At 43.3% G+C, this 11,088-nt stretch overlaps 1 protein-coding gene across 1 annotated transcript; it reads right to left on the reverse strand.

Moving 5' to 3' along the window:
* Positions 1-2,927: 2,927 nt before the first annotated feature.
* Positions 2,928-11,073, reverse strand: SNRPG (small nuclear ribonucleoprotein polypeptide G). The gene is made up of 4 exons (XM_077469451.1): positions 10,934-11,073; positions 8,242-8,264; positions 6,753-6,874; positions 2,928-3,108 (listed from the first exon to the last, which is right to left on the reverse strand). Exons 1-4 carry the CDS (start codon positions 10,963-10,965, stop codon positions 3,058-3,060), a joined length of 228 nt encoding a protein of 75 aa, XP_077325577.1. The 5' UTR covers positions 10,966-11,073; the 3' UTR covers positions 2,928-3,057.
* Between the last annotated feature and the right edge of the window lie 15 nt (positions 11,074-11,088).

Raw genomic sequence — 11,088 nt, forward strand, 5'->3', positions numbered from 1 at the left:
TTCCAGCAAGGCCACAACCTTTTCCATGCACCTGGTTAGATGCGCGACAAGTAATCTCTGTGGGGGAGGTCTTGTGAACTCCAGGAGGTACCCCCTTATCACCCCTAGAATAAATTGATTGGGGGATATTGCCTCCCACTGTGGGAGGAAGGCCCCCAGTCCTCCCCCACTGTACTTGGAATGTCACTAGTTTTTACAGGGCTGGTCAGGAGGGCAAAAAAAAAATAAAAAATCACCCCTCTGCCCTTGCCTTTTTTGGGGCCAGGTTCTCTTTTTCCCCTTCTGGTTTTGGGGCTTCCCTGCGCCTTTGCGGACAAAATCCTTTTTGGGTTGTACAGAGGTTTTCCGCTTAAGAGGAAAGGATTTTTTCCTGGCCTCTGTGCGGTCTAGAACAGTTTCTAGCCCTGGGCCAAAGAGGTCTCCCGTCAAAGGTATCCCCACACAATTTGACCTTGGCGGCACTATCCCCTGGCCATGTCTTTAGCCAGAGGGCCCCCTGGCTAAACTGGCTAGGGCCGCTGTTCTGGCCGACATGCAGACTGACCCTGCCGAGGTGTCTGCTATGTATGCAATACCTCGCAGCATTGCAGGGAAGACGAAATGGTTTCCTTATCTGTGACTGCCTCAATATGTTGGATCTGCCAGAGAGCCAGTACCCTAAATTGCAAGCAACTACTGTAACTGCCATTTCTGGCTTTAAATTGCCTATAGCCAAGTCCCAAGTATTTTTTAAGCAGAGAGTCAAATCCTTTTGTCCATGACATCTGCCAAGGCCCCCCCATGTCTTCAAACGCCAGATCCGTGTGTCTGGGGACCTGGGAGAAGGTGGCATCCAATTTGGGGCTTTTATTCCAAATGGATGCCATGTCCTCTGAAAATGGTTATCTTCTCTTTAGGGATCTAGGAGCAGGGGGGGGGGGGGGAAGAAAAAAAAAAAAAAGGGGGGGGTCTTTCGGGATCTTGCGACTCCTTTTTAACGGTTTCCATCAATACCTCATGTACTGGAAAAACTCTTGTTCCCCCAAACCCAAGTACATTTGGTCATGAAGGGTCAGGGGTTTCTTATCTGCCTGGATACTGAGGGTTGTATAAATTGCCTTTAAGAGGTCCTCTACTTCATCCAGGGATAATTTATATCTGGAGGTTTTCCTGGACCCACCCCCCCCCCCACTCCCTCCGGTCCTCCCCCTCTGAACCCTCCTGGGAATCAGAAGAGGAACTGTCTAGTTGTCTCTGTTCCATCCCTGAAGGGCCTGCAACCTCTGTCTCCCCTGTAGTAGCAGGTTGAATCGGAGCAGAACTCTGTGCTAGAGGCGGGGGTTGTATCCTGGGGAGCTGGACCAGTGGCAAGTTGAAACTTTTCAAACAGGGATCTAAATGAAGGACGACAAGAGCTCTTTGACTGAAGCTGATAGTCCTGACTCCTGTTCAGATTCCCTTTCTTTAACAAGGGTGTCTATGCAGTCTCTACACAACACCTTTGTCCACGATTCCCCTAATATGTCCCTACAGGAGGCCCACTTCCTTTTAGAGCTATGCGTAGATTTCGTTTTTTCTGCAGCTTTCTGAAATACATGTACAAAAAAAAAAAAAACTCACTTTAAGGTTCAGGATAAAACCCTGGTAGTGCACTAGACTCTTGTTAACATGCACCCCAGTGGGTCTGCCCCCCACTGCTAGGAACCATACATGGAGGGGCAATCCTAGATAGAGAGTACCCCTCCCCAGGGTGCTCTTACCGTAAGGAATGCTGGAGGTAGCATCCGTTGGTTGAGTATCTGCTTCCAACATGACTGCAGGTGGCTGCTTACTACAATCTTACGCCACCTGTGCACGGTCCCGACTCGTCTCCAGCTTGTGCCCAGCCCTCCTATCAGCTCCACGACTCGGAAGCCGCGATCGTTTTAGGTCAAGCGTTAGTTTCCGCCGGAAACGACCTCGCCTGTCGCTCGGTTCCAAAAACGCGGTCTATACGGTACAGAGAGATCTGGCTTTATAGCTGCGTCCCTGTAGATGCGATAGGTTCCCCCACGACCTGAAGCTGTGCTCGACTAGGAAGGGGTGGCAATACCTGATGGGGTAAGTAGCCCACTTTCTCCCTAGGAAGCCCCTGCTTCCTTTACAGGATTCTGACAAAAATGCCTACAGCCTCCCTGACTGACCGGCCTGGTCCCTGCACAGTGTCTCCCCGCCAGAGGAAACACTAATAACTGAGGTCTGGCAGGGGGAAGTGAGAATTTATGGGCTAGCGCAGTGTTTCCAGAGGAAGGAGGAGACTCTCTCTCTCTCATAGTGGCTGTCCTGAAAGATGAACAGGGAAAATGCCATTTGGGTACAGTATTGCATGACCGCACAATTGTCATTCAAAATGCTACAGCGATGAAAGCTGGACAGGGCAGGAAGGGAGTGAAAATGCCCTGTATTGAAGTGGTTAATCAAAGGAAAACTGGCCCAAATTAGTAAGCTAGCTGTATATTTCTTGCTCTTACCACAATTTGCCAACAACCAAAAATTTCCACACTTGTTTACTTCCTCTTCTGAATGAGCAGGAGCAAAAGATATAAACACGGGGGTGGGTAATTGTGATAGCTAATCAGAGGCTACGACCCAGAGTCTGCAGTCTCAAGTCCCGATCTCTGTTGGGGGCACAAAGACACACGTAGTCCCACAGATAAAGATCCTGTCCCCACTTACCTTTCACCCTGGGAGTGAAAAATTAAACCTAGTACTGCCAAGGATGAAGAATGTGACTCATTCCTATCCCCCCAATATGAGGGTGCTTTTGCTTGACAACTGGAAGCTCAGGCAAAGAACTGTAATATGGGGAGGGAGAACCCCCTGCGCTGCTAAAGTTTCAAGCTGCACCTTGAAGCTTATAAAGGGCTTCAGTAAAGCACAGGCTCACTTTAAGAAATAGACAAACCGTGTAAGTGAAAAACCTTTTAATACAAAAAAGAAAAAATGAACAGCACAACAAATGTAAAGCATATGAACACAGTAGGATGACTTAATGGAGGGTTGACATCACGGGCAGGTTAGGCTCATCATATCCTAATACTATACTCGTTCCAAAGCCTCCAACATGATAATGCTGTTCCCTCGTATGACCTTGGGCAAAAAAAAAAAAAAAAAAAAAATCATATTATACTTTATAGATGTTCATAGTATTGTAATTTACACTCTAAAAATGTCTAGTAATAAAACCTCTACAAAGTAAATTGGGATATTTAAAAAAAAAAAAAAAAAAAGTATAAAAAAAGGAGTTATGAAAATGCTGCGGTTCCCTTTTAAATCACATCTACATAATCACTAAACCATCACACATGGTGTATTGACCTCATTAACTCATGGGTTCCATACTTTATTGTAATACTCCATATTCCCATCACACACGTTCCTGGATAAAGCTCTAAAAGATTTGGGTGCTGTAGCAACAACCAGCTGGGAACTGGTTCAGAAAGTCACAATGTAGATATTTGCCAGCACATCCACAGATCAAAAATGTAGCGTCCAAATGGATTTTATTGCAGGATCACAAAAAACAGAGCAGTGCAGCGTTTCGGAGCCACGCAGGACCCCCTTCACCTGATGTCGCTCTAAAGCATTGCACTGATCTGATGTGATCATGCAATAAAATCTGTTTGGACACTACCTTGTTGAGTCATTGTGAGCTGGCAAACACCTACATTATATTTTATTGTAAGGGACAATTTGTCACAGAAAGAACATTGGCGAGGAATAAGGCTTTTTGCATTACAGAACATGTTCCATAGAAAACCACGTTAAATGACTGTGGTGCAAATCAGCACAAAAAAAAAATAAAAAAATAATAAAAAAAAGCATAGGTGTGAATCAGGCCTAAAGGCTAAACTCAGCTTTGTAAAAGGAGCCTACAGAATATTGCAATGTCAAGCCCTAGAACTTTCTGTATGGGCTGTAGGTCTGAAAGCTGCAGGGCTGGTGAATAAACTATACTAATGAGCACCCTTGCAGTTCGAGGGCCACAAGCTGTCTGCCACAGTGGAAAACTCCTGTGAATGGATGACACTGCTGTGGGCAAAGCCCCACGCGGAATGTGACAGCAGGTGCAGGGAGAGGATCCACAGCCCGCTATCGCCAGTCACACGGTTGTGGTGAAGAGAGTGTCAGAACAGGGATCTGCCTATGTAAATAAGGCGGAGCCCCAATCTGACAGGGCAGGAGAGAGAAATCAGCTGTTCCTAGTGATCAGGAACAGCAATCTCTAACCCCAGTCAGTAGTTAGAAACACCTCCCTAGGGAACACTTACCCCCTTAATCGCCCACCCTAGGGTTAACCCCCTTCCCTGCCAGTGCCATTTAAAACAATGATCAGTGCATTTTATAGCACTGATCACTGTATTGGTTTCACTGCAGGGTGGAAATAAATCAATGAAAAAACATTTTTTTTTTTTATCTATATCTATCACACTTTTTACCCATAAAATCAGGGGGAAATTGGGGGTGCATGTTATACGCCGATCCCCTGCTGTGGCTTCCGGGTATTTTCGAAAATACCCAAAAGCCACCGAGATACACAGGACATCCGCTCTGTATCTCGGCGGTGCCATTTTTAAACGGCAAAGACACCGACAAGGCTGCATTGATGGGCATTTAAATGTAAGTTTTTTTTCCCTTAAACTTCCCTCCTAAACTAGGGGTGCGTGTTCTACGCCAATAAGAGATGGAGAGATATTTTAAATGTTTGATTTAAACCAAATTTTTTAATAAAACGCTTTTGGAGTAAAAGTCTATCCACAGATAGTTTTCGAATTAAGATACATTAATAATTTAGTTTATTCAGCATGAAATGGAGCTTAGTTATATTGTAGCATGAGGCTGTATATTCTGCAATATTTACATTTTAGGTAAACTCATTCAGTGCATCCAAGCTGAGATAACATGCACTGCATTGATGCATTCACACAATTTCACAGTAACCATGAGATGAAACAAAGTTCAGGAATATTCCTTTATCCCATTGTTTTGCAAATCTATGTACACTACAAACTGTATAATCGCTATTTTACTAATCTGATCGCTTATTATTCTAAATAGAATCAAATATTTGCAAACAAAATTAAGGTTTCCTAACTACCAGCAAGAATAAGTCCTTACATTTAAAGAGCACCTGTCATTACAGAGCCATCATGGCAGCGCCCGTTAGCGGGCATCCACTCAACCTGCTGCCGCCACATCCCTCACCTTGTGACACTGTCGCTTCACCAGCCATCCCATTAAAGTGAATGGGACTGTCAGTGAGTCAACAGCGGGTCAGGAGGAGCTGCTGTGGTTCTTAAAATATGATTTAAAATCGAGTTGATTTAAAATCAAGCTTTTTTACTAGTGATTTAAATACTTGATTAAAATCAAATCCACCCCGTTTCACTGGTCAAATTTTTACCAAAAACATGTAGGAGAATACATATTAACCTAAACTGATGAATAAATTAAATTTTTTTTTATATTTTCCTTTTGGATATGCATTATAACAGAAAGTAAAGTTGTTGTTTTTTCAAAAATAGTCTGTTTATGGCGCAAAGAAATACCGCAGAGGTGAGCAAATACCACCAAAAGAAAGCTCTATTTGTGGGGAAGAGGACATCAATTGTGGATGTCGTACGACTGCACAATTGTAAGTTAAAGTGACGCATTGCCGTATCGCAAAAAACAGCCTGGTCATTAAGGGGGTAAAATCATTCCGAGGCTGAAGTGGCTAATCACTACTTCTTTCAAAAAGAAATTTGGGACGTTTAGACATTGACATGAGATTATGTTTAATGCTCACCGAATTTATGCACAAGGTCTGATGATTTGGTGAGTACATAGGTATGACCCTTTTGATAAGGTCATATCAAGCCTTAAGTCTGATATAAGCAAATGCAAAAACAGGATCTTCAGCTTCAGAGGTTGATATAGCCCCTTCACAGATACATTTTGGTAGGTAGATGCAAAATACTGCTAAGAAGTGTCTGTTGACAAAATGCATTTCCCCTACATGACCTATCTAAAAGCACTGCCAAAATTCTACAGAAGACAATAAAGTTAACTGATAAAAAAAAAAAAAAAAAAACACGTTTAAATATTTGTGTTAGAAACAGACATCAGAAAGTGCCTCCCTACATCAGTTAGAAAAGCCTCTGTGCCCCTCTATGATCTAGTTTCACTTTGCTACAAGGACCTGACCACAATCCTCTCGTCCTATGAGACCGTCCCAGTGGCAGCACTCCCCATCGACAGGGAGAACGGCAGAATGTAGTTATGAAGTCAGGAACAGTAACAAGAGTAGACTAAATCAGACAGGGCCACAATAGAGCCTTTTCTTGCAAATATCAGAAGGCATCACAAGGTGTCTGCCCCCAGCAAGAATTTAGAAAACCTGAAATAATGGACATTTGCTTTAAACAAATTTCATTCATAGCTGCTTAGACTAGTCTAAAGATAGCCTTGTATTGCGGTAAAAGCAATGATCAATATCACAAAGCAAATCCCTGTATTCTTGCCATGCAGAGTAGATTCTCATTGGTTATTTAGGACGGCTAAACGTTCATCTATAAAGAAGACACTGTTGGGAGGATAAAAAAAAATAAAATAAAAAATGCCCCTGGCCACCTTCCATTTACATTAATAGGTGGATCTAATTCAGTCAGATAAAATGGTTATTTGTGACTTTCATTGGCCATTATGCTGAGCTGCTTCAAAATAGATTTTGCACTCATGGTCTGCATACTCACCACCATGCCAATAGTTTGTTGCCCACTTGGTGCTACTTCTGTGCATTCATCTAGCACAAGATTCATGAATGGGTCAAATCCTCGAAGTATTCCCTGAACATGTCTTCCTCCATTTAACTTTACTAAAAACACATCAAAATGGAGATGTTAAAGTGAAAGAAGCACAGGCTTACATAAAGTGTACAACTCATGCCAGATAACTCTGCTACAAGATATAGCACATTTCTGCTTAACTAACCACTTAAAGACCAGGCCCATTCTGACACTGCTTTCCATGAAAAAACAAAAAACAAACAGTATTTAATTTGCTAGAAAATTATTCACAACTCAGAAACTTTTTTTTGTAGAGGCCCTAGAGAATAAAATGTTTATTGCAATTTTTCGTCACACCGCTGCTGTGTCTCAGCCAATCAGGAGGGAGAATATCAGACAGCCGAGACACTCATGGACATTGCTAGACAGGGGGAGCCTCAGGTAAGTGTTAGGGGGGCTGCATCACACAGAAGGCTTTTCATCATTATGCATAGAATGCATTAAGATAAAAAAAACTTCTGACTTTATAAGCCCTTTAAAAGGGCAACTACACTTTTGTGGGGGGGAAAGAAATTTTTTTTTTAGAGTATACAATTGCATCAAGTCATATTGTAATTGAATGGTTTTAAAAATTAACTCATTTTCAATATGAAAAAATGTGTACAGAACACCCCCCCAGAAACCATTTTCTGCTTGTGTGATTGGCGCACTGATTTTCTTTTCTTCAGAAGGCTACACTAAGATACAAGTCAGATATCAGGCATCCAGTGCAACGAATGTCTTTTTTGGTGAGATACTTTCAATATCAAATCAAGGCTAAAGGGATGCAGACCCAGATGTTTTCCTCATTCGAGCCCTGCAGGTCCAGCAGCTGATTGATAATTAGGAAATTACTCCCACTAGATTTTTTTTGGTGGTATTTGATTCACCGCTGTTTATGTTAAGCGCTAGGGAAAAAAAAAACATTTTCCCCTTCACTGATGGGCACAGACTGGTATCCCTGGGGGGCTCCCTCAATGGGTCTGCACTGATAATCAATGTGCCGATTAGCAGCACAGACCTCCCCATCAGAAGAGCAGCCTATCAGCTTGGCTCTATTCGTGCCTTGTGATTGGACACAGCTGATCACATGGTAAAGAGCCTACGTCATAGGCTCTTTACAGGGATTGGAAATGCGGTGTCAGACTGACACCACCAATCACTGCGCTGCATGTGAGCAGCTTATCCTGCTGGACATCATATGTAGATATATGTAATACTCTGGGTTTTTTTAAACAAATATAACAATCCTTGGTGAAAAATGTAAATTACAGTTTGAATTCTTGATAGTAAGCCATAGGCACTACATCTTTCACATCACCACTGCTCTCTTCACATGCCAGAAAATCACTCAATTAAAATCATCCATCTTATTACTCTCTTTATAATTATCTCGGGATTGCAGCTATGTACTTACGAGATAATTTTTTGTCCATGAACCTAAAAATGAAAAAAAAAAAAAAAAAAAAAGTAATATGTTAAACCAGTATTCACAACATTAGACCATTAACACAATCACACCTACTACACCAAATGTTATCCTCGACTAGCAATGCAGTTCACACACATTTATTGACTACTGCAGACATAAGAAATACATGATACTTAGCACTTTTAAAGAGGAACTGCAGTCTACTCGCATAATTTGTAATAAAAACATCTTGGACATTCTGAAGCTTCCCTCCAACCACTTTGCATATTATTTTATATATACTCCGATTCGGTACTTGCCAAATTGTGCTACAGGAATCTCCTTCCACCAAGTCTGGCTGCATCCATGTTAACTGGGCTGGGTGTAAACGGACACCGCTGTCCATTTGCACCCAGCTGCCTCTGATCCAGTCCACCTAAATGGAAGAGGATGAAGTCGTCATCCATTTTTTGTTTAGCGGACCCGGTAGTAAGCAGGTGGACACAAATCCATTTACACCCACCAGTCCATAGGAATGCATGGACCTGACAATCAGGTCCGCCTGAAAAACTGAAAGGCAGACCTGATTGGATTCCTGTGTGAAAGTGCCCTATTCTAACTACCCTATGCTGAGAGTGCTCTGGTCACATGAATGGCTCCCAGCATCATAAAGAGACAGCAGATTTAAGTGTATGGGCGATGTCACTGCAGCCATTGTCAGTGATCTCCCCTCTCCCGTGGAGGATGATCATGTGACCCTGAGAATAGATATACATTTTTCAATCCTTCTACAGGATAGTTAGTATAATGAGTTAGTACTGGTGTGGAGCCAGTTTAAACCACCCACCAACCAACCGGCTACAGTACATATACTGTGGCAAGTTGGCTCTATTGCGTGAAACGACATACCTGTACGTACATCATTTAGTGTAATGGCCAGCGGGGGGGGGGGGGGGGTGTCAAAGTGGATCCGGCAGACGTGATCTCCACCGGCCACCCACAATCACACCCAAGAGAGAACGGCGGTCTGCCAATGTAAACAAGGCAGACCACCTCTCTGTCAGAGATGAACACAGTGATCTTGCGTTCCTGCTAATCAGGAACATGGATTACGGTGTTCATCTAGCGAGTCCATCCCCCACACAGTTAGAAAGCATCCCCTAGGGCAGTGATGGCGAACCTTGGCACTCCAGATGTTTTGGAACTACATTTCCCATGATGCTCATGCATTCTGCTGTGTAGTGGAGCATCATGGGAAATGTAGTTCCAAAACATCTGGGGTGCCAAGGTTCGCCATCACTGCCCTAGGGACTCGCTTATCCCATTGATCGCCCCTGATGTTAAAGGGGTTGTAAAGCCTCACCGTTTTTCACCTTAATGCATTAAGGTGAAATTTTTTTTTAATGCAGCAGAGCCCCCCCTTATACTTAACTGAGCCCCAAAAATTTGCGTGACGGGAGAACGAGCACACCAGCTCCGGCCGGTGTCTCGTGTCCTGATTGGATAAATTGATAGTAGCACAGCCAATGGCTCTTGCTGCTGTCAAATACAATGATGTGGGCGCCAGGGGGGGTCTCAAGTCATACATTCGGTGGCTATGGACGCCAAATGCTGGACTTGGGAGCGCACCCGCAAGTTAAGCCCCTCGGTAGAGCACTTCTCCTGGGGGGGGGGGGGGGGTTATCTGATGTGGGAAGGCGCTACGGGAGCTGTCGAGGGACCCCAGAAGACAGTGTTGAGGGCCACTCTGCAAAAAAGAGCTGCATAGTAGAGGTGAGTATGATGTGATAAAAAAAAAAAAAAAAAAAAAAACCTTTACAATCGCTTTAACCCCTTCCATGCCAGTATCATTAGTATTGACAATGCATATTTTTTCGCGCTGATCACTGTAACGTCACTAGTTCCCAAAAAAAGTGTCTGGTGTCCAATTTGTCCACTGCAATCCCACTAAAAATTACTAAACGCTGCCATTTCTAGTAAAAAAAAAAAAAAAAAAAAATAAGCCATAAATTTATCCTAGTTTGCAAATTTTGCACAAACCAATCTATATACACCGACTGGGATTTTTTTTTTTAGCAAAAATAAAGTAGCATAAAACATATTGGCCCTAAACTGATGAAGGCATTCAATTTTTTTTTTTACTTTTGGAGTATAGCAGAAAGTAAAAAAAAATAAAGTTTTTTTTCCCCCCAAAATTGTCAGTTTTTTGGTTTTTAGCATAAAAAAAATAAAAACTGCAGTGGCGATCAAAGTCCACCAAAAGAAAGCTCCATTTGTGGGGCCAAAATAAAAAAAGCTTAATTTTTGAGTACGTCGTCGCATAACCGCGCAATTGTCAGTTAAAGTAATGCAGTGCCGAATTACAAAAAAAATAGCCTGGCCAGAAGGGGGGTAAAATTTCCAAAGGCCAAGTGTTTAAAGGTGGAGTCCATTGTATTATAACCCTCACTATCCCGGTAACTTTATTGTACACGTGTTAGAAAGCTAACTAGCTGGAGTCATGCTATATCACATAATATATCTGTACACGGACTAGGTGGCCCACCACCCCGGAGCTCTATGCTGGGACTCTGCACAATGGAAGGAGCGTGAATAGTGTGTGGAGGGCCGCATCCCGATAAAAGTTCCCGGACATTCCCCATACAAGCCTCTCCCGGGCTCGGCCCTCCCCATCCCTCCACTCCAGTCCCCGGCTCACTTCTTCAGCTCAGGCGGGTGTGCTTTGCTCATGACGATGCCGTTTCTCTCGATGCGCTCCGATCACACAACGTTCTCAGCACACGGTACAGCGCGCCGAAGCAATGGGAAGTCACTGATGACGTTCTAAGTGGGCGGGTCTTCCGCATTAACGCG

The sequence above is a fragment of the Lithobates pipiens genome, unplaced genomic scaffold (assembly GCF_037356315.1).
Source record: "Lithobates pipiens isolate NorthernLeopardFrog02 unplaced genomic scaffold, aLitPip1_a1.2 Scaffold_8, whole genome shotgun sequence".
NCBI classification, from domain to species: Eukaryota; Metazoa; Chordata; class Amphibia; order Anura; family Ranidae; genus Lithobates; species Lithobates pipiens.